General features: G+C 40.7%; 1 protein-coding gene across 43 annotated transcripts in view; it reads right to left on the bottom strand.

The window, feature by feature from the left end:
* Nucleotides 1-26474, bottom strand: part of CELF2 (CUGBP Elav-like family member 2) — a 547347-nt gene that overhangs the window by 215609 nt on the left and 305264 nt on the right. For 10 of the 43 annotated variants that reach the window (XM_032441977.2, XM_085511833.1, XM_085511806.1 and 7 more), the window contains exon 1: nt 25727-25990. The exons of 27 other annotated variants lie outside the window; for them this stretch is intronic. In XM_032441977.2, the coding sequence (XP_032297868.1) occupies nt 25727-25800 (74 nt within the window). In that variant the 5' untranslated portion in view covers nt 25801-25990. Of the gene's footprint in view, nt 1-17373; nt 17458-25224; nt 25545-25726; nt 25991-26474 lie in introns of those variants that run through there. 6 more of the 43 variants (XM_085511907.1, XM_032441997.2, XM_085511939.1 and 3 more) reach the window with 4 other exon arrangements.

The raw sequence follows: 26474 nt of genomic DNA, 5'->3' as shown, positions 1-26474 counted from the left end.
TGCCACAGACTATATAAGTCTCAGCATAATAGGTCTCTGTAATACATGAACAGAAGCAGACACCTCAGGGCCATTTGTTTGATCTCACATCTGCATCTAAAAGAATTGGATAGTCCCCATATCTCCCCGGTGTCCACTTACTCCTCTCCAGAGAAAACAAACACATAAGGGTGCAACCTCATATTTCTAAGGGTACTTGAGTAAGGGCAGATAATTCCTGTTTTAATTTCCTCAGGAAAAACAACAACAACAAAAAAAATAAAACCAAAAACAAACACCCAACCAACCTGATATTTAGGGACCCATATATCAAAACCTACTGCTGGGTTCAGCATAACTGAACACTACATAGGGTGAATGCTGATACCACTATAGGAGTTGGCATTTTGGCTGAGGAAGGCACTTAGTTCTGCTAATTAACACCACAACATCAAATGCAACAGCGGAAGGGTGGCAATACTGGCATTCACCTTGCATGCAGGCAGTTTATTCTGCGGTCTCTGCCACCCCACCTGTTTTGTTAACATGACCTGTGGCAGAAAGGAAAAAAGTCTGCAAGTGCGTCCATGAGGGAGCTTGACTTCAAAAACTGTTTCTATTAAGTGCCAGGTACTACCTGTTTCACATTCCATCCTCTTGCAAATACAGCCATCCATCAAGCTTGTCTTTTCCCTGCAAGCATCTCTAAGGGAGGGGCAGAAACACAGATGCTGCAGGGTGACTTTCCTCAATCTCCAGCCTCTTTGCCTTTCCCACCTCTGCCCAGGAGAGGAGTTCAGTGCTGTCCAACCTGAGAGCATCAACCAAAGCTGCAATGCTGCATGTGTGTGCAGGGTCTATCAGCAGCTTTCCCCTGAAAAACAACTGAAGCAGTAACACGAGGTTGCAGCAGCCCAAGAAAGTTGACATCAGAGTGAAACGTTGCAAGAGCAGCATTGGGAAGCTTGTCATGGGCATGGATGCCTCTTGCAGAAGACCTGCTCCACGACCCTGTGCAGGAAAATGTCCTGCTGGTGCTGAAGGGTTACACACATTTCTGTTTTCTCTACAGTGGAGGCCAAATGGCTGCTGGTCCTATTCAAGGGGGTAGAGCTCTCTCACTGTGCCCAGGAGCGACTGCTAATTGTCTACCAGCTCTTGGAAGTTCAGGGGAAGATGGATTCTGGGGAGGCTGACAGCCCCTCTGAGGCATGTCCTCAGCTGCTCTGCACACTGCTGAAACAGAGGAGATGAAGGGAAGCAGGCTGCACCTTGCTACAGGAGCCATGTTCCTCCTTAAGCATCCCTGAAGGCATCATTATATTCACTGTCATTAGGGCTCTCCCTGCTCTATAGATAGGGAAGAGGTGGCTAACAACTACTATAGGAGGACATCCAAATAAATGCTGCAGCTCACCACTGCACTCCAAGCTATAGCTCGATCATTTGAAAACATGCAGGCTGTCAGTTCCCTAACACTTATCATTTTAATTGACCGCCATTTCACAAACTTCTCCCAACCCAGGAGCCTGTATCCTACTTCCACGCTGCAAACCCATCACAAATACTCTTGAGCATTCTCCTTTTTTTTTTTTTTTTTTTTATTTTCTTAATTTTGCACTTATCTTTCCAAAACATCTCTCAGGATGGGCTGGAATTTGCTGGTCAGAAGCATGGCATGTGTATTTGTTCAGTATTGACTTCCTTCACAAGGGTCTGCTCATTAACAGCAGAACAAAAGAACAGCCAAGAAGATTTTCCATTACTTACTTTTTGTCTTGGGTTTGAGAGGAGTTCCTTTTTAATCACAACATAGCAATGACAAACCCTAACAGGAGATTTCTCATCTGCATTAGTTTCTGACACCGCCCTTCTTTGCACCCTCAAACACATTCAGAACATCCATTCTTTGCTCCGTAACACCTTCCTTGTGCTTCCAAAGCATTCCTTTTTCTATCACTCTCTCCCTTTCCACTCATTTCTTGTACCATTTATTTGCCAGGACTCTGTAATTTTTCAGACTGTTCCTTTTGGAGGGCAGCACCTCCTTGACTATGCTAAAAATCCCTCCTGAAAACACACCTGCTGAGTACCTCACCAGAAATTAGTCCCACGGATTGTGCTTCTCATTGGCCTCTGCCTGCCTGTTCTCAAAGCCCAAATTCACCTACCCGGGAGCACAGACTTCAGCTGGGAACAATGCAGAGAGAGGGAAGGAGGAACACCTCCAGAGGATCATTCTGAGCACCTAAGATTTAATGTAATAGAACTATTAATAATACATAAGAAAAGAATTATCCAGAGCTTTTTAGTCAGAAAAATCTACAGCGCAAGCCCCGTCTGAATTGAAGAGGTTTTTTTTTCTGTTCACTGGGACATGAATTAGTACCAAGTACATAACCTACATTTCCAGTCAAACGTGCAGTGTTGCATACAGCTTTCACCCATGCTTTAGCTCCTTATTCCATGTATAATTCCAAACAATTCAGCCTTGCACCAAAATGCACTTGTCATTTACTGCCCATCGCATCAGCTGTCAACACTTCTTAAAATCCAGATCCATTGTTCCCAATCATTAACTCCGTCTCCAGTATCAGTATTTATAGCCCCGACTTAGATAGATGGCATGTTTGAAGTGCAGGCACCCAAACTGCAGTTAGTCTCTCTCCCTCTCCTCTTTTCATGCACTAAATGCACTGAGCTGAATTCTCTGAGCTATGAGAGACAAAGTACTTAATGTACAAACTGGACAACACCCTTAGTTGTGGAGGCAGCATTTTTATCATGAAAACGAGCATACAGTCACATGCTTCACTGAATTAATGCCTAAACTCCATTAAAAACCTGAGTTCTGTCTTTAAAAACTGATCTTAGCCCCATTCTTACTTTAGTGCAACCTGAAAGTTTCTGCTGAGCACCAAGTTATCTGTGGTCTCTCAAATGGTGTCTAATTCAAGTTTCTAATCTGTGGCTTTTTATCTTATTCATTGCTCCCTGAATGTGGAATTCACTACTTTCAAAAGGGAAATAAGTACTACCACTGTTTCCTAGACAACAGGAGAGCAAAATTAACTCAACTCCCACCCCTTCCAAAACAAGCAGTGATGTTTGATTTTGCTAACAAAAACATATTAATGAAAACCTATAGCTAAATATATATATAAATATAATATTATATATATATAAAAAGCAATGCATGGCAAAACACATTTCATGCTGCTGTGTCATGAAAACCTCCCTTGCATTACTCTCCATGTCCCTTCCGAAACAAAACACAACTCGCTTCAGCTGCAGAGCCTACAGACTCATCTTGTGATATTCAAAACAGAGAACAGAAATCTGAAAAATTTCACCCATTCAGTGTGGGTAAAAATCTCTCTTCCTCAGCAGGGCACACAAACAGAATTTTGCACTGCATCAGCATTGTGTGACATTTGAGTAGGGGTGGGGAAGACTTTAGAAATAGGAGTTTGCAGAAAAACAAAGTGCAAATTAAACTGCATCTACTGCACTGGGTTTTGGCATACCGCAGTACTCTTGGCTTGCTAACAATACACCAAAGGGTATTCATCCAGGGGGGTTATTGAACTGCCTGAACCTTTTCACCTAATCTGGAATTCAGGGATGCCAAGTGCTGTGAAACCAGTACCTACTTTTACATCGTACCATTGGAAAGCTGCTGGACCACTCAATTTTAAGGTGAGACAAAAGAGAGCATTCCTAGACACCAATAAAACAAAACTATTTCTCCTCGTTTTATATTTCAGTTCTTTACGATTAGTTTTATGGAGCCCTGAGGTTCCAGGGGTCTTTTTGTAGTTGTGTTTAGTAGCCCTTTGCATGGGATGTGGCCCAAGCAGTTTGAGTGCAGTCCTACAACCCAGAACCAGAGTAATTCATGAGAATTTACAATATAAACAGAAGTGATTAGGAGCACCATATATATTTATGAGAGATGTGAAGACAATTTTTTCTTCAAGAGGGAAGACTCCAAAGCACCATGGTAGTCCTCTGCAGGTGCGTATGACAGAACAGCACAGTCTGCACGCCTGGATCATAGCACAGTTTTTATAGCTTCTGGAAGTTTTTAGTGATGTCTTTAGTATAAGAACATCTTGCAGAGAGGCTGGAACTACCAACATAAAAATACTCTGAATGGTCGCCAAGTTCTCAGGCATACAATTATGAAGGATATCTCATATATATAGTTTAGTGGGAGCTATTGGTAATAGGTGAATGGATGATCATTTACATCTTTTCTAACCTAGGTGATTCTATGATCTCCTTGCTTTCCCAGCAGTCAGTACCACATCATGTTCAGTATGGAGACGACAAATATATTTCTTTAATTCAGAGATGCATCTTTGTTTTTTGTTCCCTTCCCCCTTTGCCAGTGTACACTGCAGCAATCCATCATGCCTCAAAGCCTTTTTCCCTTCACCAAGAACATCAACAGTTGCATTGGTAAGGGAAGGAAAAAAACAACAACAAAACACCAAGAAAAGGATAAAACCAACGTGCATTGCAAAGGCAGGGAGAAACAAGGAATTCTTGTTAGTTTGCAACTCGCAGAGTTATGAAGAAATGCTTGGACACAGCACGGTAACTCACACTGAACTGTAAAGCGCTACTTGTACTTATCTGCTTACACTTTCCTGCTTTCCAGGCCATGCAGCTCTCCAGCTGCCCTGAATTTCACAGACAGCCAGGGAGAACTGCAGATAAGAATTTTAGAGTTAAGAGTACAAGTCACAAAATGCATTATTTGGCTGTCAAACCAGGACTTGCTAAATTAATGAAGCATTTTAATTCCCAGATCAACAGAAGCAAAGTTAATTTTGTGAAAGTGTGCTAGATTCCAAACCTATTACTATTAAGACTAACTTAAACCTCATCTACATTCTTCAGGGAACAGGAGGGGAGAATAAACAGAGGTGAAATTAAGCACAAATGTGAAGTGGGTTTTTTTAGTTTTTTTTTTTTTCCTTCTTTTTTCTTTTCTTTTTGACTGCAGTAATCTTGATGAAAGAAACTTAGAATCCTGTTAGCACTAATTTCTAATAGACAGATCAATTTTCCAGCAGCCTACTACATGCCATTTTTTTTATGCACACTTTTTGCTCCCCCTTCTGCTTTTCAGCAACCAGCAAATACATTCATTTTTGTAGGGGCTGAATCAGTATTTCCCAAATGATTATTTGCACTGCAGAAACTGTTTAGAACTTTCATGGATCAGGGTTTCCAGAATTAGGTTTTGTAAGAACACAGTACAAGGAAAAGGTCTTTTCTCTAAAGATCTTGCACAGTCTACAGTCTGAAACGAGAAGCAAATTCATTCAATAATAGATCAAGACAGAGCCAAACTCTTGACTGTAAGCAGTTGGTCTATAGGCCATCTTCTATGGCTATGTTTGAGCACAACAAAGCAGACTTTGAACTGCATAGCGTGTAAATAAATAGTAAGGTAACTACTGATAACCATAGAAGAGCAGAAGTGGATCTACAGCCTGCCTTTAATGAAGCAGTATTTAAGTTAGTCAAGATATGAACAGAACAGCGGGACATCCTAAAATAGCTAATACTCTGGAGTGAGGGTAGATGAGAACTACATAGGATAAGAGTTACACACATAAGAATTATTTGAGCTCAACATGCCAGGAAACGTTCAATGTGAAAGTTCTGAATGACTGTGTTCTGTCCCTGCAAGTCCTGAGTTCAGTTTCAGAAGGGGAGATGGAAAGATTCTGGCTTTTCAACACCACATAGGAAACCACTAACCAAGCTGGCCACCAGAGAACTTGGTTCACACAAAGATAACAGTGTTCAAATTCCTCACTTGAATCAGGTCAGCATAAATGGCAGCCCAGCTGGTAACTTGCTAATTCATCTCTTCTACTGCTCAGCAAAAGTTTATTCCTTGACAGAAATCTGACATCCTTCTATTAAATCAACCAAAATAACGAAGACATGAGAATCTGCAAATAAAAAGATTTTCACTGGAAGTTTTCCAAACCACACACAGCTAAAACTATGTCTTCACTTTCAGCTTTTGGTGAAGAGCTTCTGAGACAACCTAATGCTTGGGACACCTCTTTTGCTTTCTCTGAGCCTATTTGGATAGCTTGGATGGGGACTCAGCCTGGACAAATGGCTCACATGGGACTAGCTAATTAAAAAGCATTCTTCACTTAACTTGACTTGGGTCAAGACAGACTACACACAAAGACAAATCTGATGGAAAAATATCACCTTGTTTTTTTGGGCAATGGAAGGATCTCCCTCCTGGTCCTTCAGTGGGAAAAGTTTAGTTCTTACCAAACAAATACTTGACAAGATCAAGATGAAGCAGCCCCACCTGAGGACTTCGGAGTCTGATTCAATAATTCAATTAAAGGAGAAGGGAAAAAAAAACCAAACAGGACCCGAGAGGAGGCAAGTCCTCCAGTTTGCAACCATGTAAGAATCCTCTTACACTTCATTAATCCCACAAAAGAAGGTACTGAGAACACCCTACGCTCTCACTACATACACCACAGAAAAAACTACTCATGCCTTTTATATAAGGCATCAACATTTGGTTCCAACAGCACATCTCAAAACGAGCTGCTCACTCTCCATGAATCACAGAAGCCAAGAAAAATAATCCTCCTCGCAAATATCAACAAAGACTCCATGCTGGATTGAAAGGACAGTTATACATTAAGATGGGAACAGAGACTCAACCTCCTTTGTCTCAGTATCAATTTTTCTTCCTTTACCAAGACATTGACACACTTCACAAAAGTACTCTGAGCTCCTCAGAGAAAAAGCACAAAGTTAAAACTAAATTATCATTACTCCCATAGAAAATGAGTACGAGGCTTTACAACACATTTCTGTGCTTGCAAAAAAATGGGTAAGAAGACTAAAATAATTGGCCTGATTTTCAGTGTCTAACTTTAGATACTCAAAATTGAAAATTTAGGTCATGTGACAATCTATGCTATTCAAATCCCATATCCTGGCTTGCTGCAACAAAAAAACTGCCTTCTTTTGCTCCTTCAGTTGTGGTTTTTAAATGAAAACTGTTCAGAGTAAGAAGCAGATCTCCTCTGTATTAGCATGTTTCTAAAAGTGTATCAGGGTATTCATCAGCAGTAGAACCAATGCAGCTTTAAACTTGGTGCATTTTGTTTTAAGGAATTAATCATCAAGAAACGTTTCTGCTCTCCTGGAAACACAGAGCCTTAGCCAAGTTTATCAATACACAGAGGCAAAATTGCTGTCAACCTGACCTGGACTATTGCAAAGGGTTCATTATTCATGCTCATTCAATTTCTGGCTGTTTTGCTGAGACAAGGATGTTACTCAGTGCCAACTGAGATGGTGGTTTTGACATGGACACTTTCCCACTATAAACTGGACCACATCCACTAGTTTATTTCATGCACTGAACAGCTGTTGCAAGGGAAGAAAAAATTGATCCAATCCAGTGTCCCAGAGGTAAAAGATCCTGTAAAGCAAAATGGTATTCAGATGTAGTGTTTGTAAAATTATGTTTCAATTTAATTGATGTTTTGGGAATAGAGAAATACAAAAATCTCCTTTTCATCCTTTGTTTTCCAGCTTTGAAAACAGCAAAACTAAGACTACATTGGCCAAAAAAAGAAACTTCACAAAGTAAGTGTTTTCATGCAGTTTGGTAAACAACGTTCTAAGAAAAGAGAAAACTTTCTGGACATGCAACTAAGACATGAGGGAAGGAGGAAAAGGTTCTTAAAACATCCCTTCTTATAATGAGTTTGAGCGCTACTCTTAAAACTGTGCTTATGTTGAACTATAGCATTTCAGTAGGGGGTGACATTAGCATTTGAACATATTCCCAACTGTTTGGTTTGATTATATAATAAAGATACGTGACAGATTCTTGCAAACTTTGGCATTCGTTACTTTCTGCTATTATTCAAGTCAAGCTTTTTTATCACTACAGCTGTAAAATAAACCTTATTTATTTCAGTTCATCTGTTTGCTCCCTAGGGAGAAAATTGCAAATGCAGTTAGAAATTTTAAAAAACATTTTGCTTGCATTTTCTATGCATATTTAGAGAACTTCCCAAGAATACAGCAGCCTGAAGATGGAAGAATGCACATTTCCTTTGAATTATTTATGCAATCCTAATCCTTGAACATAAACACTCTTTCTTCCTCACCTATTTTATTTATACAGTAAACCACCTGTTAAATTACACCAGCATCACAATGCTTTCCAGACATCCAGGAATGTCAGAGACACTGGAGTAAAACTATTCACAGCTTGACTATTTACCTCCATTTCAGAAAGCTAAATACACAAGACAGCAGTGGAAAACACCCTAAAAAGAGTAATATCATGCTTGAAAATGCCTGCTCCATTGCATACAGCCTTCTTACTTTTCCTGTTGTTGCATACTGAGGTGGTCACTCATAAACAACTGCCACAATAACATCTGCTCTAATATCACAGCTGAAGTTTTGCCCTAGCTGTAGGCTTTCAGGTCTAAAGAACACTTGCACAGCTGTATACTAGGAAATTAGGACTTGCTGAAAGTAATTGGGACTTAAAAGCCATCGTGCACATTTTGGAAATGGGACTGGGTCTCTTGAAGCACAACCTTTACCTAACTGCAGTCACACATGAGAAGTTCAGAATTGCTGTAGGAATTCATACCCCTGTATCAGCCTAGCACCAACACTGATTTCTGAATAAACCAAGCATCATGTTCCCCCAAAAAACCCCAACCCAACAAAAAAACTCAACCCTAAAAGGCACTCCTCCTACAGCCCCTGCTAGTTTATCTGTCTGTGTTTGGCAGGGAGCACCTGAAAAATACATGCCACAAAGCAAATGCTATTGAAAAGCAAACCAAAATTTGAGTTCATTTGACATGGTGCAGGACCAGAAGAAAGGGGTCCAGGCATCTCCTGGTGCACTTCCAGTTCACTTTTAACTTTATATTTTTTTCTCAGACAACACTTGGATGACAACATTCAAAAAAATAACAGCGAGTTCAGCCTCTCCTATTTTACCAGTTGTCCTCTCTAAGGATTAATAAAAAAAGAAAATAAAAATCAAAAAATTAAAAGAAAACTTCTGCTCTTGGCCATAACTGTACAGCAACCACCAAAACTAAAATCAAGCACACAAGGATACTTCTGTATGTTGTCCCTTCTCAGATTCTCAGTGACATGTTATCAACCCAGCAGCTGAACAGAAGCTAGCACAGCCCAAGATCAAGAGGTGCAGAGGAACAGTCGAAAACCAGATGTTACTGGCAAGATTTTCTTTAGGTCTCATGTAATTGGGTTCCTTTTGAGCTGACTATTCATCTTCCACAAATACAAATATTCTCTGGCAATGTTATACTTGTTTAACAACCATCGCTGTGCAATTCTCCACCTATTCCAATGACAGTGCAGTTAAGTAAACAACACTGTTGCATGAAAGAGGTTCAATTTTAATACCCAAAAATGAATTAAAGTAGACATAAGCAGGTTATGAAACAAGGAGAGAGTAGCCAAGAATCAAAGAAGAGTCTGAATTTTAGCATTATTAAAGTGACAAAACTTGAGATCGCCGACTGTAAACAATTTTCATCACCTAATTAAACAGCCCATTAGTGTTTTCAAAAGAGATGGTTGGCGGTAGCCACTCAGAAAAACTGTTGACTTTGCAATGGTTTGTACTCCAAGTTAATGGAGTTGATTTCAAACAAGCATTTTGCCTATGTAATTCATTACAATCGCATCAAATCCTTTGTGCAATGCTCTGGAATCATAACATGAACACATATGGAATCAGAAAACTGCAGCTCTGCAGCATCCTGGGCACACATTAAACCCAAAGCAAGACACTGCTGTTCACCCGAGCAGCCTGGCTGGGTTAGGAGAATTACCCAGTGTCCTGAGGTGCATGCAGTAAACAAAACACAGGCATTTCACAGTTCCTCATACACTAACATCAAGGACTGCACCAAAATCTATTGAGCTGGTATACAAACCCTGTCACCAACTAAAACAGCCAACCAAATGCTTCAAAGTCAGCCACAGCAGGAAAGTTGAACACCAGTTCCTTACTGCACCAGCACCCGAGGCAAAAAGGCTGAGTGGAGCAAGCCGTGACTACAGCTTAAGCAAGCCATCGTAGGGGTTTCCCAGCTATCCATAGAAAATGAGAAATTAAAGAGCGTGAAGATTTGTTGAGCTGTTGTACATTATAGGGAGTCATTGTTTAGAACAGGCTCCTTTCTGTCTTTATCTCTTTTAAATAGAACTGTATCTGAAAATATATTTGTTTATGCAGATTGGACATCCTTCTCCTATTTGAATTAGCCCTATAAGTACATTCTGTATCAGCGCAGACATACTCGATGTATTTAATGTCAACACTGCTAGCAACGATGGAGATTGGAAATATTGCTCTGCTTGTTGGCCATGGAATGAATTTGCCAAACAGAATCAGTGTAGCTCTAGAGTTTAAATTAATGCAAGCAACACCCTTATCAGTAGTCTTTAGCCTGCCACTCTTAGCTTCTAACAGAAACATTTAGGAATAGGAAGCATTACATCTGGCTACAGCTGCATATTACATGGTCCATTGAGACTTAGATGCTGATGGCTGAACTGAATAACAAACAGCTGGGTATAAATGCAAAGATCAGGGAATCATAAGAAAATGCTTGTATAGTATCTTTGAAGCCTCAAATACAATGATACTGTATTAGTGCTATTAGCATTACAGAATAAAATAGCCTGAGGATTGGAACTCTATTCTTCAGCATGGGGAAGCAGCCACTTTAAGGCATGTAGCAGCAGAATCTTTTCTGACTACTGAAATATTTATATTTAAACAATGTATTTTATTAAAAAGTTGATTGTGAAACTAACATGAATCTTGGTCTATAGTACCAGATAAAAGTCAGCCTGCTTTGGGAGTACTGGGACGATGCTTCTCGATCTATCAGAAAGCGTCAATGAAAATCTAAAATTAATAAAGGTGGTATTTTCAGTGTAGTTGGAAACTTAAGACAAAAAGATCTGAAATGAGTCACATTTAATGCAACACGGGAACAATCCAACTTACTGAAAACAATCTTTCACCCCTCTCATAGATCTAAAGGCAGCTGGGAAGGGAAATCAAACACCAAAGCACCAGTGGGTCACAGCCATGGGCCTTCTGACCTGTCCTCCAGGTGCTCACAGACATATGAGCTGCCACGCAACTCCTGCAATTCATCAGCTTTCCCTGAATGTGGGAATTTATTTTTAAAAAGAACAAATTCGTGTTATTCAGTTAAATTCACTGGACAGATTGCACGTTGCCAGGACTGACATTAGACAAGACTGCCTGACCTTGAGCAACAGTACAGTCAAAAGACCTCTCTAAGGCAACTGGAGAACAAAGACAAAAAATCTCAGTGTGGTAGAAGACCTAAAAATTGTTAGTTAATTGGCAAAAGGAAAGAAAAATAGCTTGTAGTTCCTTCTATAGAACAGACACTGTTTGATCAGTAAGTGACTGTGAGTAGTTCAGGCCTGTAAAACCTAGAAATCCATCTTCCTGCCTGGTTTGAACTCTCTATACCTACCTGACTGAGCATCCTACAGCCAAAAGATACTAACTCCTTATCTACCTATATCAGTATTAGCATAGAGAGACCCTTTGAAAGATATAAGTATGCAAGCTGAATGTGCTTGGGTATATGATGAGGAAATTCAGGAGGAGCTCTCCCTGTAGTCTTTACAGTAGAGCCCATCTTTTGGTTTAAGGTCATCATCTCTATTGAATCTTCCCATCTCAGGAAGGCATCCTCTTGCATTTCTGAAGTAGTTTAAAGACTAAAGAAACTCTCCCTCAAAAACTTCTTGAAGAAACAAAATTTTGATTCATCAGGCAAGACTGAATAGTTCTGAAAATGCCTTTCAGATTCCAATAGAGAAACAAATCTCTGGCAAGATAGCAGAGACTATTCCTTGTGGCATTGTAACACTGGGTAGTGGTACAAGCAGAGAGAAAACATTTCTAGCCTGCCACACTTAAGAAATGAGGAAGAAGAAAAGAAGATTTTTGAAGAATCCCTACATCAGTCTGGGTCTTGATACTGTTATATAGAAGATACTTTTGTTACCATGCACAGACCAAAGGAGGGTTTAACTTCAACAAAGTTACTTTAATTTTGCTACTAGAAACAGCTGTTGCCAGTGTTGAAGATAGCTCTGAGAATTCAGAGCATTAAGGAGGCTAATGTACTCGAGCTTTGTTCTAATTACTTTTCTTAATAAGTTTCGCTGGACCACTAAGAATAGAAGCTGTCCTGGGATCTCCAGCACTCAATCACCACAGTGTTCTTGTGCATAACTTGCAGCAATCAGGCAGCAGAAGTTGCAGGCAGAATTATCAGTATGGGCAGTAACTGCATGAAGTATGGGATCTAATTGCCCTTATTGTGTTCCCTGGGTGTAACATGGCCTGGAACCCCTTCCACAGAAACCTAGGTGGCCATACGAATGAATATAATGAGACTAGCATTATTTTTCTGTTGTTATTTTTTAAAATTGCTTAAAAATAGACAAAAAGCAATGAATGTAAAAGAAGCACCCAAATTTTCTCTACAGGATAAAAACAAAAACCAACAGCCAGAATGAAAGGATAGCAGTAAGAACACACTAATTTTAGTTCAGACTGTTTGTGCTATTGGCAGTAAATTCATCGACCTACCCACATGCACTCATTAATTGCTCATGGGTGCATAGGCTTTCAGGACCATCCTGTACTTATTTATTAGAATTCATGTGATCATTAAACATCTCTACCCACTCTGCTCAATGCAGTGAATCACAGGACCAACAACGGCATGTTATTTTCTATTCAAATTCAGTCTGTAGTTATCTCCATAAGGGCAAGTTCCACTTTCAGAGACCATTCCAATGTCCAATATACTCAAGGTGGGCAGAAGATAAACTATAGCTAATGCCAGGAATTGTTATATTTGATTTCATGGATTCCTACTCTAAAAAAATCACATTGCAACAATTCAGGATTGGTCATCTCTCCCCCCCCCCAAGTTTCTGACTAAGCTTCCAGTGCCAGCTCCGTATAATTAGGAAATCAAGGCCATTTATCTCCTCCCCACTGGTTATGATTCCCATTTCTTCAGCAATTGAAGCACAAAATGGTAACATTTTGATGCAAAGAAGAGGTACTTCAGTCAGTTGTAATAAGTTGCAACACTATGAACCTTTTGTGTAAAGAAGAAAAGCATGAAAAAAATAGCATTTTCTGTATCATTTTTCTTCTCCTGAAAAATATGTCTGTTCCACAACATGGTATGAGAGGAAGTTTTAACACCCATGTTAGGGCTTACATAATAGACCATACTACCAATTGGAAACAAAATCGCAGATCCATGCAAATAATACTATAAATAAACAATCAACTGACTAATTATTTTATTTATATCAACCTCAATTACAAATTTGACTGGCTTCAACCACACACTACTGAAAGTAACAATAGCTTTATCATGAAAAAGTCATAAATTTCAGTGAAGAAAAAAAATGTGCTGTAACACAGGCTAACTGTGTTGGTTTCCTGCATTTGAAAGCTACAGTACTGGGCCTTATAGTTTGATTTTTATAAGCCTTATAATGAGGGTGGAGAGGATATACATTCCATTCTTCAGCTGCATTTCTGTTCCACAAAGGCAGCAATTTTCAGTCTCTTGAAAATGTAATTATAGATAATGTTTGCATCAGTGGCAAGAACACAATGAGCACATGGGGCATGAAAACTCCACTCAAATCACATCCTATTAGGTTATGAAGCTTGTCTTCTGCCAAGAGTAGAGGCATTTCAACAAGCTAACATTCAGTACGAAAAGGATTGTGTTTAATACTAGCCTATACATACACTCTACTTCTACTTCCATTACTCTCAGTGCTGTAAAGTATCCCACATCCAGCATAGGAATGAAGCAGTAACTCTCATCTCTCTGTAGCCCACAGTTCCGCTGCAAAGTCTTTTGACACCATTAAACTTAATAAAATATCAGATCAAGTAGATGACTTTATAATTTTTTTGTTAAAAAAGAAAAAAGTGGAAGGAATGAAAGCCCTGAAGACCAATCAGGACAACATCAAATCACATTGCTATCAAGCATAACTTTGTCTCCATCTCATGAAGTGTTGTGATTCTGAGCTTTAGGAGCCAGAACTTGTACTAATAGGGACTGCTAACATACAGCCACCAAAATACTTGTCTACCACTAGCCCCAGAGAGAAGCATACAGCTGTGTTTCATAAGCAAGCAAAAAAAAAAAGCCACCAACAACAAAAACACAACCAAACTTGTCACACTGAATCTGTCCGAGTCACATAAATTTTTGGTCTTTATTTATACATGGTACATTTGGATTACAGACACAGAACACCTTTAAAATCAAAGGGAGCCTTCACATCAACTTCAGCAAGCCTTGGCTTCAGTCCTCAAGTTATACATAAGAACCAGTCTTTCTGGAATCACCATCTCTGACCTGATTCCAAACCACTCACGCTAGCCAAGTTTTACCATCAGTTTCACTGTATCTAGACTCAAGCACTTTAAGAAGGGCTACATCTACTACAGCCCCTAAATGACTTTCTACTGCATCCCCTAACTTCCAAATTCATGCATCTATTCTATAAAGGTATACCACTCCCTCTAATGACAGAGATTTCACTAACACCTCAGCACTCAAGCACCTACCAACACAGAAAATCTGTCACAGTTAATTTGAGCAGATTCCTTAACATTTGATTACATTGAAGTCCTACTGAGCTTAACCAGGTCTTCTTTCATTGGAAAGATCTCCTGGCTGAAACTCTCAGCTTATCATCTGGAATTAACAGATGCCCTTGGAAAGGCACAATACGTATATACAATGAGTTGCATTGGGTAAGTAGAGCAACTTGTGGTTATGAGAAGAAAAAAGAAAAGCCACCAGACAGTAGAACAGCATTTGGTTGATTACTCCTATATGAGGCTATTTAAAAATAAATAAATAAATAAATGAGCGGAGAGAACCTGATAGTAAAAAAGCCACTATAAAAATGTTGTTTTGGCAATGCAAAAATCCATATCTCCTGAAGACCTGGAAAAACATCATCAGTGCTGATAATTGCAGTGTGTTGGGTAATGGAGCAATGACTACAAAGGACGGTCATACTTCCAGGGAACCTCAAGACATGAGCCACTGGCTGGAAACTAAGAATATAAAATCATTAAATAGTTCTGATATAATTTATAAGAGGATATCTAAGTTCAGTGGGTTCCTCCTACTCCTCTTATCAAATAAGAAGGAAAATAAAGATATTTATAGGAACTTCTTCCACCACAGCAGCTGGGTAGGAAGCACAGAGGTGTTTGTTTGAATATTTAATGGATGGTGATAACGGGGTGAACCAGTGGTCACAGCAACCTTTCAGCAGTAGCTAAAAGCAGATAACAGGGTAGTTCATACCTTGAAAGGCAGAAAAGGGGAAGGCTTCATGCAGGCACACAACATGTAGCAGTGCATGCTGAAGGCTCCCAGCATTTTAAACAGGTATCAGCGGGGCAAACTGCATGTGTCAAGGACAGACAAAAATATGACATGAGGTGGTAAGAGACTGGAAAAAGTCTTAGCTATGTTGATGGATTTTTAAAGAGCTAGATGCTAAGCTTCTTCACTGATTAAAAAGGAAGAAAAAAAAGATTCAGCTAGGTTTTTCATTATTTACAACATATTATAGGACTGGATAAAAGGGCTTTGTTTGCTGGTTCTTGGCAATGTGATTATTTGCTGTTAAATATTTACAGATATTTTTTTTTTTGCCCAAAGAGTTTTGAAGAAGGAGAAGGGCGTTTATTTATTTCATTCTAAGTTTCAGCAAAGCCTTCCAGGTTTGCATTCAAAAATTATCAGCAGCAATTTTGCATTTTCTGAGATTTGAGGCTTTGCTTGGCTTAAAAATCAAATCTCTATTCCTGTTAACATAAACGATGCTCTACTTTCTAAAAATAACATTCATTTTAAATAATGATTTTCTCCCTAAGTAATCCTGAGTTTGCATCTTTTATGAAAGCCTATTTAAAAACATACCTTTCTCCCCAGATTTTCTAGATGGGAACCTGGCATCTCTCAATTCCAAATTCACTCCATATCTATGTCTTCAAATCTGACAAGAAAATCAAAGACCTGACTGATGGAAGCAGCTGCAGTCCTCTCCATTTCCTTTCTCACTTGTATAGGAACCAAGAGCATGGGGATGCTGAGAGACCTTCAAATCCTCTGAAGGCCAGGAGAGTAAAGAAGTTTAAGTGTCCCCTGATGTGGAGGTGAGGAGAGAGGGAGCAAAAAGGCACAGAAGCAGCCCAGAAGAGTCCAGCTCCTGCAGAGATTTCAGGTAGCAATGCAGGCATCTTGGCAAGCTGAAAATTGTTCCTTTCTGAATCTCTGTGTGGGTCTCTCACTACAAGCAGCCTGCTGCTCCTAGGCAAAGATACACGGGCAGTGGCGTTTCTGAAGGACCTTTTCCCAAATCCGATAAACTGTACACACAAAGGAAAAAGAAATGACCTAAAAGAGCCTGGAGTAACATGCTGAAACAGAGATATGGGTCACTGCTGCTGGAGACTGCTTGGGCCAAATTAAGTACTGTAAACAATATTTCTGGCTGAAAAAACACACTCCTCTATGAATTACTGTGTGTTTGCTCCAAGTGAAGGGTTTGTATATAGCAAGCAGAAAAGTTGCTTCTCTTTGTTACTGTGAAATGCATGAACCTTAAGTCAAGGTCTACAGGGCCCTGTTGTAACAGTCACTGCAGAAAAAGAGCTCAAAAATACAGAGAACCTGCCTCAAAGATGTTACACTCTACAGTATATAATAAGGCATATAAACCTTCATTTCATTCCAGTAACACACTGCAGAACTGCACAGGCAAGAGTATGGTAAGGAGAAGATATTGAAACTCTGAAGACTTATTCTACGCTGCCTTGTCTTAATGATAAATAAACATGGTCCAGCGTGCTACTCTTAAGCAGTAATGAAATCAGGCAAAAACAGTTGCTTTAAAAGTCAGTAATACACTGTGGAACTTCCCTTCACAACATCAGAGCCCAGCTATGAAGCTGCTGCATTTGGTCTTTCTTTCACAGGCAGCAAAGCAACTTAAAAGGAGTTGTATTCTGTCTTCCGCAGCCAAATGAGAGAGATGCACATCAGTGAGAAATGAGAGCCCCTCAGGCACTGATAAGAATCCTTCTCTCTGGCCAAGGTGAAAAGGCTTAAAATGAACAAACATCCCCCCCTCTCCACCCTGACTTGAGCTCTGTGAGCATCCCTCCCAAGAATTGATTACCTTCTATCACAACAGCAACATGTGTGGCTAGCAAGGAAGGACAGTATCTCCTAGGTTAGTTGTCTCTGGTTTCTGAGTTGAAGCTTGCTCTGATGTAAAGCATAGGGAAAGAAAGAATGCAAAAAACATTTATAGTGCTGCAATTCCTGGTTCACAGCTTGCCAGCCTGGCACTGGAAGCAAAGCAGAGCATTATGCATTCCTCATTCAAGCCAAGCTCCTGTAAACGCACTGGAAGTTTGGCTTGAACACAGACTGCAGGCTATAGTCTGTAACTAAATATCAGATAATATTGCTTTACGTGTCTAGAGACGTTCTCCTTTTCTAAGAACTGCTTCACTTGTCATGTATTTTTCCACATCTTGCAAAATTAAACACTAATTTTATTTCTTCCTTTTCCCCCTGGTCACCTCCCACTCAATGCTCATTTCCAGAAGGAGTTGGCAACTCTGAACCTGCTGTAGAAGCCACAGCCAATGCTCAGGTTGCAATCCTAGAATTGCACCGCTTAAAGGAAGAAGTTTCATTACATGTATCTATTTAGGACAACGGGAATAATGTTTGTATTCTTCCCCCTAGAGATCTATAGCTATCCCTTAATTGGACACTTAGGTTTTTGTTGTAAAAATCTCCAGAACAACTTCCAATCAGGACACTGTTAAGAATCAATTTTAAAAAAAAAAATAAAAAAAAAATCCAAAAGGACAGGGGATTTCCACAACAAATCTCAAATAGGCACTGTAATCCCCCAAACGTTACCCCCTGCCTGCCTCCCTCCCTCCCCATCCCTAACTCTAACCCTAGACCACCGTCCCCCAACCCTTTTATTTATTTTTAAGTACATTGTTTTTTAGGCACCAGGGGATAAAAGTAGTTTAGATAAGGAAGTTTGAAGAAAAGGGGGGAAGAGTGGGGGGAGGGGGGGGGGCGGGGGGGATGGAAAGAGGGAAATAAAAGAGAAGGAAAAAAGAGAATAAGAACTTGGAAGAAATTTAGTATAAATTTTAGTTATTGAATGTTCATTTTCCAACTAATGAAAACCAGCTTTTATGTATGTTTTTATAGATACACAACAGATAAGATACAATAAGATACACTTTCCCTCCTAGAAGGCATCATGTGGCAACCAAGTTGACTTAAAAGCGTAGTGAAATCAAGTAGGCATGCAGACATCTACTTGGATTTTCTGCAGTGTTTGGTATGAAAACCAGTTACTAAATAAGTTTTTCTTTAAGATATAGCCACTGGGCATGCAGCATGTTTGACAATGTTTCAGACTCCCAGTGCTTGTTCTACAATCCATCTGGTGGTAAAATATTAAAAATAAAAATAAAAGTGTTTATTGATAAAGGGCATTGCCAGATGTCTCTCTCGTTAACAATGAATTACAGAGGGAAGCTGACAGAGCTAGGCAACTGGATGAGCCAGAAAATAAATAAATAAATAAAGAGCAGAATAGACCTCTTGATTTTGTAGATTTTCAAATACAGTTATCCTCTGCCAGAAGTTAATAATTTTCAATTACCTGGGTCCGTTTCAGGGAAATGAAGTGCACTTATGTGACGCCAGGCCAACCAGTGCCACTGGACCAAGTGCCAGCGAGGTCTGCAGTCAATGGCATGAGTGGTGGTGGGTCAAGCGAGCTGCTGATTTTTATTTCTATTTTTTGCATCTCCGATCAAATCAGCAGTGCAAAGCCACAGAGAAGCAAGAAATGGAAAAAGCAAGCATGTATCAAACAAGAAGACAGCATCACGCCTTTGGATTAGGAAGATGAAGGCTTTTCATTCATTTTCAAGGTTATGAAACAAAAAATAGCTCGTCAGCTGTGACTTGCAATCAGTCTGGAACCACTTCGAAGAACACTGGTAGAGTAAATGAGAGCAATAAAAGCAGTGTGGTTTATGGCTGAAAGGCTCAAGTTTGGTTCAGTAGGAATTACTGAACTTACACTCTTACACTCAGGGGGTAATGAGTTGCACACACCTGGGCCACAGGGGTAGATCTTACCCACACATAACCCCTCTGCATAGAGGCCATCATATCTGAGTGGCAAGAAACTGAAAAAGCTGTAGGTTAGCATTGTGATGACCTGTTATCACCCTGCTGGGAGACGTTCTGTGGTAGGCCCTTTTTTCAGAGCTGTATTTGCTTCAGCATGGTAATTTACACTGAGAAAGGAAATAAAAAATAAAGATCAGTAGATCACTAACACAATTTCATTTAAGATCAAGGGCTGCATTTATGGAAATAACTAATGCTGTAAACTTTAAAACCTCAGAGTAAGATTCAGAGAACAATCCAAGAATTGAACCTGGATGTAAAAAAAAAAATGAGAACAGAACACTTGGGCTGCTGTTCTTCTGGCAAAGTGAAATGGCTCAACTTATGCAGCACAACAGGGGAAGAAAGGACATGAATTCCCTGCATACCTCTTCACAACAGATGGAGTATCCCAGGTGGCTGCAGAAGGAAGGACAAGTGGAGAACAGCTGGACACAGCTGCCTCCTCCCAGGGTGAGGGATCCAGCAGGGTTGCCACACGTACAGGCATGGCATAGAAGCCCCTCCCTGGTGCTAAGCCAAAAATCTCTATCCCTCTAGCAAAAAAATATGCTGCCCCTTACACGGAGCAGTGTGTGAGCTCACAATGGTCAGGAGGTCAACAAAGAGTCCTTCTGGCTGAACTTGGGGTTTCTTGAGAAACATTGCCTTGAGCTCGGCTTCAAGTACCACTGTCATCATTTTATAGGCAAGGGGATCCAGACAAGAGAAACTGTCCCATAGCAGGGACCAGACTCAGGATACTTCATCTGAGTTGTAGGATGCAAGAATACAGAGCTTCAGTATAAGCTTTTCTTTAAACTTGTCTAAATCCAAAGGAAAATAATAATAATAATAAAAATAAAGAAATCACCAAAAACAGGCACTACTGGTACAGTAGGCAATTCCTTTGTGAATCGGCTCATTTAGGCATTCATTTAAATACAGTAATTAAGATTTAACACAAAACAGAAGCTGCTTTCAGATGTCATTTTGAAGGCCAGATGATCTTCTCTTTATTAATATTATAATTTTAAACTATTGTCAGCTGATTTTTCAAGGATCAAGCTGTGAGCAAAGAGAATACACTGCTGAAGTGCCCTATTTATGTAATACAGTTTCAATGAAAATGAGGAATTGATTATAAATCTGTGATACATTGGATGGATAAACTACACAACTAAATCTCAAGGTGCTTTATCTGGACGAGTAAAGAGAATTTATCACTTCAACAGCTGCCATTCACCTATAATATTTAACACCATATGGAAGAACAACACCGTTTAAGGCAACATATTTCTGAAAACCTTTATGAGAAAGCCAGCAGCTTACTGCAAATGAAAAATGAAATCCTGGAGGGAACACGAATGCTTCTATTCCTTTACAGGGGAATGCAAAATGCAGGAGAAAAAGCAATTAAAGTACAAAGATTCTAAAGGGGAATAATTATTTCACAATTATTTGAGAACATTACATTTATTGCTCTAATTAGTTTTTATTTTCCAAATAAGAATTCCAGGTCCTGCATTTTTCTGCACCTATGAAGGCTTTTTTCTTGTCTTCCCACATCTTCGCTAAGTGAAGCTGATCCTCGCTCTACGTATTTATTCTGTACATTGCGACTTGAGCCTCTGGTTTGCCTTACCCAGCCACAAGTTTGCTATAATCAGAGGAAGCAGTGTCAGAAGATGCAATTATATGTGCACACAAGAAACAATCCACTATAGGAAACTGTCTGTAGGAATGAAGAAAGTAAAAATAATAACAATAAAATAATTCATCTATCTGTATGGAAAACATTTTTTATGATTACGTTATAAGATACTCTCCAGAGGGTTCCATCTTGCCAGAACATATTCCTTTTATTCCAGGAGTTTCTAAAAACTACTAAATTTTGTACACCTTTCTCCTATACCAGTTGGGTGAAGTATTTTTATACTAACCTATGAATTAATTATGAAATTTGAATAGTCCATATGCTTATAAAATATCAAACATCCTAAAATGCCAATGAAATATTTAGACTTGTCAAAGTTTTTAAAGCAATCATAAGTGATGATTAATTTGGATGATGAATACATGTGGGGGAGGCTTAAAAACTTGTGAGATCACATCATAGGAAGTGGAAGATATATTTAAATATTAATGCGCTAAGAGTTATGGTAGGCTAAATACTGAATGCGACTCTAGTCAGCTACCAGGCAAGAGGATAGGGAGACGGAAGCCCAGAACCATAATCATTCAGTTGATACCTAAAGATCTGTGTTCCCTCCTGAAGCTCCTTGTCAATGATCGAGAATTTTCCTCTCCTTTTCCTGTGCCGTCTCTCAAGAACGACCCAGGGAATCGTGGTCCATTAAGTTATGGTTAAGTAACAAGCCACAATACCTAAATATAGCTTCAAATAACTACATCCAATAAAGCTACTGCTAAACCAAAGGTAAAGTGAAATGCCAGTACAAAGGTGAGGGTATGGATTCAAAACAGCTGATAGCAGGATATCCATTTTCAGTGAGCGACTCATGGTTTGACATTCTACATACAAAGGGAACAGGTAGCTGATAAATTAGTTCTGACAGTACGCTGAGCTTCCCCTGAGGTGAAGTTTAAAAAAAAATGTTATGACCTCCAGTTTATGCTGGGAAAGTCCCTGTTTTGCACGTTTAGTGGGGAAAGGTTTTGTTTGTTTGTTAAGAGCAAGAGCAACCCATGAATGACAACATCCTTTCTTTATTAAACAGTGCATGCGAAGAGTATTGAAGATTGATCGTTACTGCCTTTTAAATCAGCACACTGCACTTATCTGATTTTGACTTATCTTGGGGGAAAAGAAAAAAAAAGGAGAGAAATTCAACAGTGAATACCTTTTGTGCATAATTGCCACAGAACCCAAGCAGCTGCATGTGAACTGCTGTAAGCCGTCTGACAAGGGTATCACATTTTATTGACACGATACCCAGATATGAACTACTGAAGTAAAAACTGAGTTTGCCCTGGTAGTAAAAGAAAAAAAGGCTATTTCTCATTTACATTAAAGGAAATCCCAGGTAGCAAAAAGCACATCATAAAACCAAAAATCTTTTGTGGCATTGCACCAATACACGAATCAATGTAGGGATTCACAACGATGAATAGCTAATACTCAAAGCAACCGCTTTACAACCATCTTGTTGTCATCTACAAATAACTCAGTGAAATTACTAAGCAAATTACAATGAACTTATGCTTTGTAACTGTATTTAGGAACAATTAACCCTCTCCAAACCTGCCCAAATACACACACATTCACTTCCATTTGTACCTTCATTTTTGGTTCTTCCTCGGAAACACGTGCAAGCTATGAGTAACATCAAACAGTTTCTGATCTTTCAATTACAGTATTAAATGATCTCTGCAATACTTAGTGATGGACAGAGCACCCAACTTGCCATCTTCCCTCAAAAACAAGAAGTTCATGCTTCATATCCTGGAGTGTCTATTTTTCCAATGCTATTTTCCATTAATGATTTTTTTTTTCCAGTAAAACTGCCAATCAGTTACTAATCAGGCACAGTAATGCTATGCATATAGTTTAATTACACTAAATAATCATGCTCAAAGTATCTGATGTTGCTTTACTTATATTTGTCTAGATAGCAGCAGCAAAGCAAAGAAGGCAGCAACATTTGAGAGGAATTAATTTAAGAGAGGTATTTTCATTATCAAGCCAGCATTGGATTTGCAAAATAGATATGAAAGAAAATTCTCCTTCCCTAGTGCATGTTGAAAGAACTTATACTGAAAATAACCCCTTTTGCGCAGAGCCTTTGAATGTGTAAACAACGTGAAGTGCAAGTGATACTGCATGGCACCAATTCCTCATTTGCCACTGGCATTAAAAAGAGAGAGGAAAGAAAAAAAAAAATCCAGTCCTGCAAATTTTCACTGCAAAACAGAAGAGATTTTTACATGCATCTCGCTAATTGCCTCACTCTAAAATAGGAAATTCCTTTCTGCTAAAGACTGAACGAAGCTATACTCAATGGCTAGACCAGATGGCGAGGTTAAAAGTTTCGTGCTGCATCATAACTTCAAGTATGCTCTGTGCTGTACTGTCACAGCACAGCACGCTGCTGGTGTCTCACTACACGTCTGGGGTGGGCCAGCCAAAGGGCAAGGTGTGAACATGCCCCTGACCCTTAATGCGTAATCAAACTGCATTCTCTTCAGCACTGATTAGTCCAGAGAGCTGGGGACTGGCACGGAAATGCATGTTGCTAGAGGGATGAAATAACATTTTTAACAGCAAATTACACAGTTTTAGAAAGGTGGCATTGGAAAGCTTCCACTGAGAGCATTTAGTTTCAAGATTTTTTCGGGATGGACGCTCCCTTAGTTAACAGCAATTTACTCTCAACATTAATTTGTATGCATGACACATTATCCCTTGAAATCATACAATCTCCACAATTACTTTGACTGGCAGACAAGCAAAGCTTGGCTAATACAACGAGGGAGCATTTCCAGAACAACACAACACAACCACTGAAGATGTAGGAGGTGAAGTTTTTTTCCTCAAGAAATCACAAGTGTTCTCTGCAATAAATAAGAGGAACCATCATCAAATCCAACAAGGATGTTTACATGGGAGCAATACCCCATCAGTTTCACTGTCCCACCCCAGTATTCGCAGACCTGCTTTGAAGATTACATAGATCTACAGTCATTTTTGTTTTTTGGACACACGTGAAGACTTGTGCATGATGAACACCGACTGTGTTTTAACCTGTGTTAAAATACATCACAAATGTCTCCCAGAGAAGAAGATCACAGACAGTGTGCAGAAGGAAGAGTCTGACATGCTACTCCCCCCTCCAGGGGCAAGTTGGAGATAAAGTTATATAAGCCCAAGTAATAACATGGCATCATCGGATGCAGTTAATAATGCCTCTGAGCCTGCAGATGTCTGTTAGAGGCAGCTTTTCTCACTGCCTGGAAGGACAGCAGGTAGAAAGTCTAATCAAAGCAGAGACGGTGAAGACAAGGGAAAGTGTGGCTGCGTCAAGTCCCTATGGAGAGCTGCAAGGCAAGCAAACTGAATGTTCAGTGCAACTTGGTGCCCTAGCAGGCAAACCTACGCTATTTTTTATGCAAAAGGAGAGAAATACAGCACCTTTTCCTACTCAGCCTGGCTGACCGATACCAATAAAAACACAGACCTTAAAGGGGGGAGGGGGAAAACAGCAGAGAACACGTTTGAATTAACATCACTAACCAGAGGCAATGGGCAGCATTTACACTGTGCTGTCCTCCAAAGACTAAAAAACTGCCATTCCCATGAAGGAGATTCTCCTCCTACCCTTTTCCCCTCTCCATCACACTTATTAAATCCTAGCTGCCCAAACAACTGCCTACTACCGAATGTCTCTGCTAAGACATCAAGGGAAGTGTTCCACCTAAGAAGAAACTTTGTTGCCAGCAGAAGAGGTAACAAAAGTTGGAATCCTCTTGGATGGGGGCACAGTACACAACCTGCTTTGTGCAAATCGCAGGTGACAGTCCCTGCTGCATGCCCAGGTTTATTTACGTTTGTAACTTAAGTGCTGCTTCAACCGGAATAACTACAGTGCAGAGTCAACGCTAAAGCCTCTGGCTTCATTCTCATGCAACTCAAACCACATTTGTCACCCTGATGAAAGAAGAAAAAGCGACAAAATAAAAGGTATTCTAGAATCGATACAAACACAGCACGACGCTCAGCATTCATATCTTTCGACATTCCCCCTTTCCTACCTTGTATTTCTTTTCCCCCCCACGAGGCTGAGGTTACCTGAAAATTCCTGTCAATTGGCAAAGCCCAAGAGGATGATCAGAGAAACTTTCAGATCGAGATTAATAGAGCAGTGGCAGGCGACAGGGAAACGCTTCTTCGCCTGAAATTCCAGCGTTCGGCACCTCCTGATAAACCTTATCTCCGCTCCAACTGCACGTAAAGCACAGCCCCGTGCTAATTAACACTGCCTGCACCAGACAGCTGTCGGAACTTAGGAAATAAAGAGGGAGAGAAGAGGAAAAGAGCCCTGTTTTCTGCCTGCTCTCGGTCCCGTGCGCTCGCAGCTGATGCTGCCGCTCCATCAGGACGTGGGAAGCGGGACCGGGCTTCGAGGAGCGGGGTTTGATTCCAAAGCACGCAGCGATGCTCACGTTTCTCCCCCCCCAGAGCCCAGCTCCCCCTCGGCCGCCCCAATCCCGGCCCTCTGGGGAGCACAAAGCAACTGCGAGGCACTCGGCTGGGTTGGCAGGGAGGAGGGAAGAAACCCGGTGCCACTTACATTCTATCAGAGACCAGCAAGCGACCGTCGACCATCATCTCCGGAAGGAAATCCAGCTTGAACGAAGAAGTCATGCTGGGCTCCGGGTGCGGCGGCGGTCTGCAGGGAGGATGTGGCGGGGGCTCGCCGGATCCCACAACTGCGCCGGGCGGCGGAGAGGCAGGCACAGGTGCGGAGGCCTCCCCGCAGCAGCCGCCAGCCCCGGCAGTTGTCACATTTCTCTCCCCCTCTTGGTTTTTCCGCCAATCCCCTCCGAAATCGACTGCTGAGGCAACTGTCGGTGGAGCGCCAGGTGCTGAGCGGGGAGGCGGAGCCACCTCCCCGCTGCAGCTCTCCGTTAACCCCTGAGCCCCCGGTGGGCCCCGCCGGACCGGGGAAGAGGCCTAGCAGGAGCCCCGGGGTACAACGCGGAGAGCACCGGGTCTCCGAGAACCGGGGCAAAGTTTGAGGCGGGCGGCTGCTGCAAGCGGGGCCTCCGCCGGCTGCCCCTTAATCAGGCACAGAGGTCGTGCTAAGCCTTGCCCTGCTGGAGCTGCAGATGGCACTGAGGTGAAGCCCTCATTCTGAATGCCTAAAAAGCCCAGTGCTGTCTTCCCTTCCTCCCCACCCTCCCCAGTTTGTCACAGTGGGGTAGGAAAGTGAAGGCATCTCGACACACGTTAAAGGGCACAGGGGATGTATAAGTGGGCTCTGCCCACCCAAACAGTTTAGACCTCAGCACCCAAACTGGGTGCACTGCTTCGTGAGG

The sequence above is a fragment of the Coturnix japonica genome, chromosome 1 (genome assembly GCF_054131305.1).
Source record: "Coturnix japonica strain WE chromosome 1, WE-NBRP24, whole genome shotgun sequence".
NCBI lineage: Eukaryota > Metazoa > Chordata > Aves > Galliformes > Phasianidae > Coturnix > Coturnix japonica.
The sequence above is the reverse complement of the archived record's forward strand: the minus strand, read 5'-3'. Positions and strand labels throughout refer to the sequence as shown.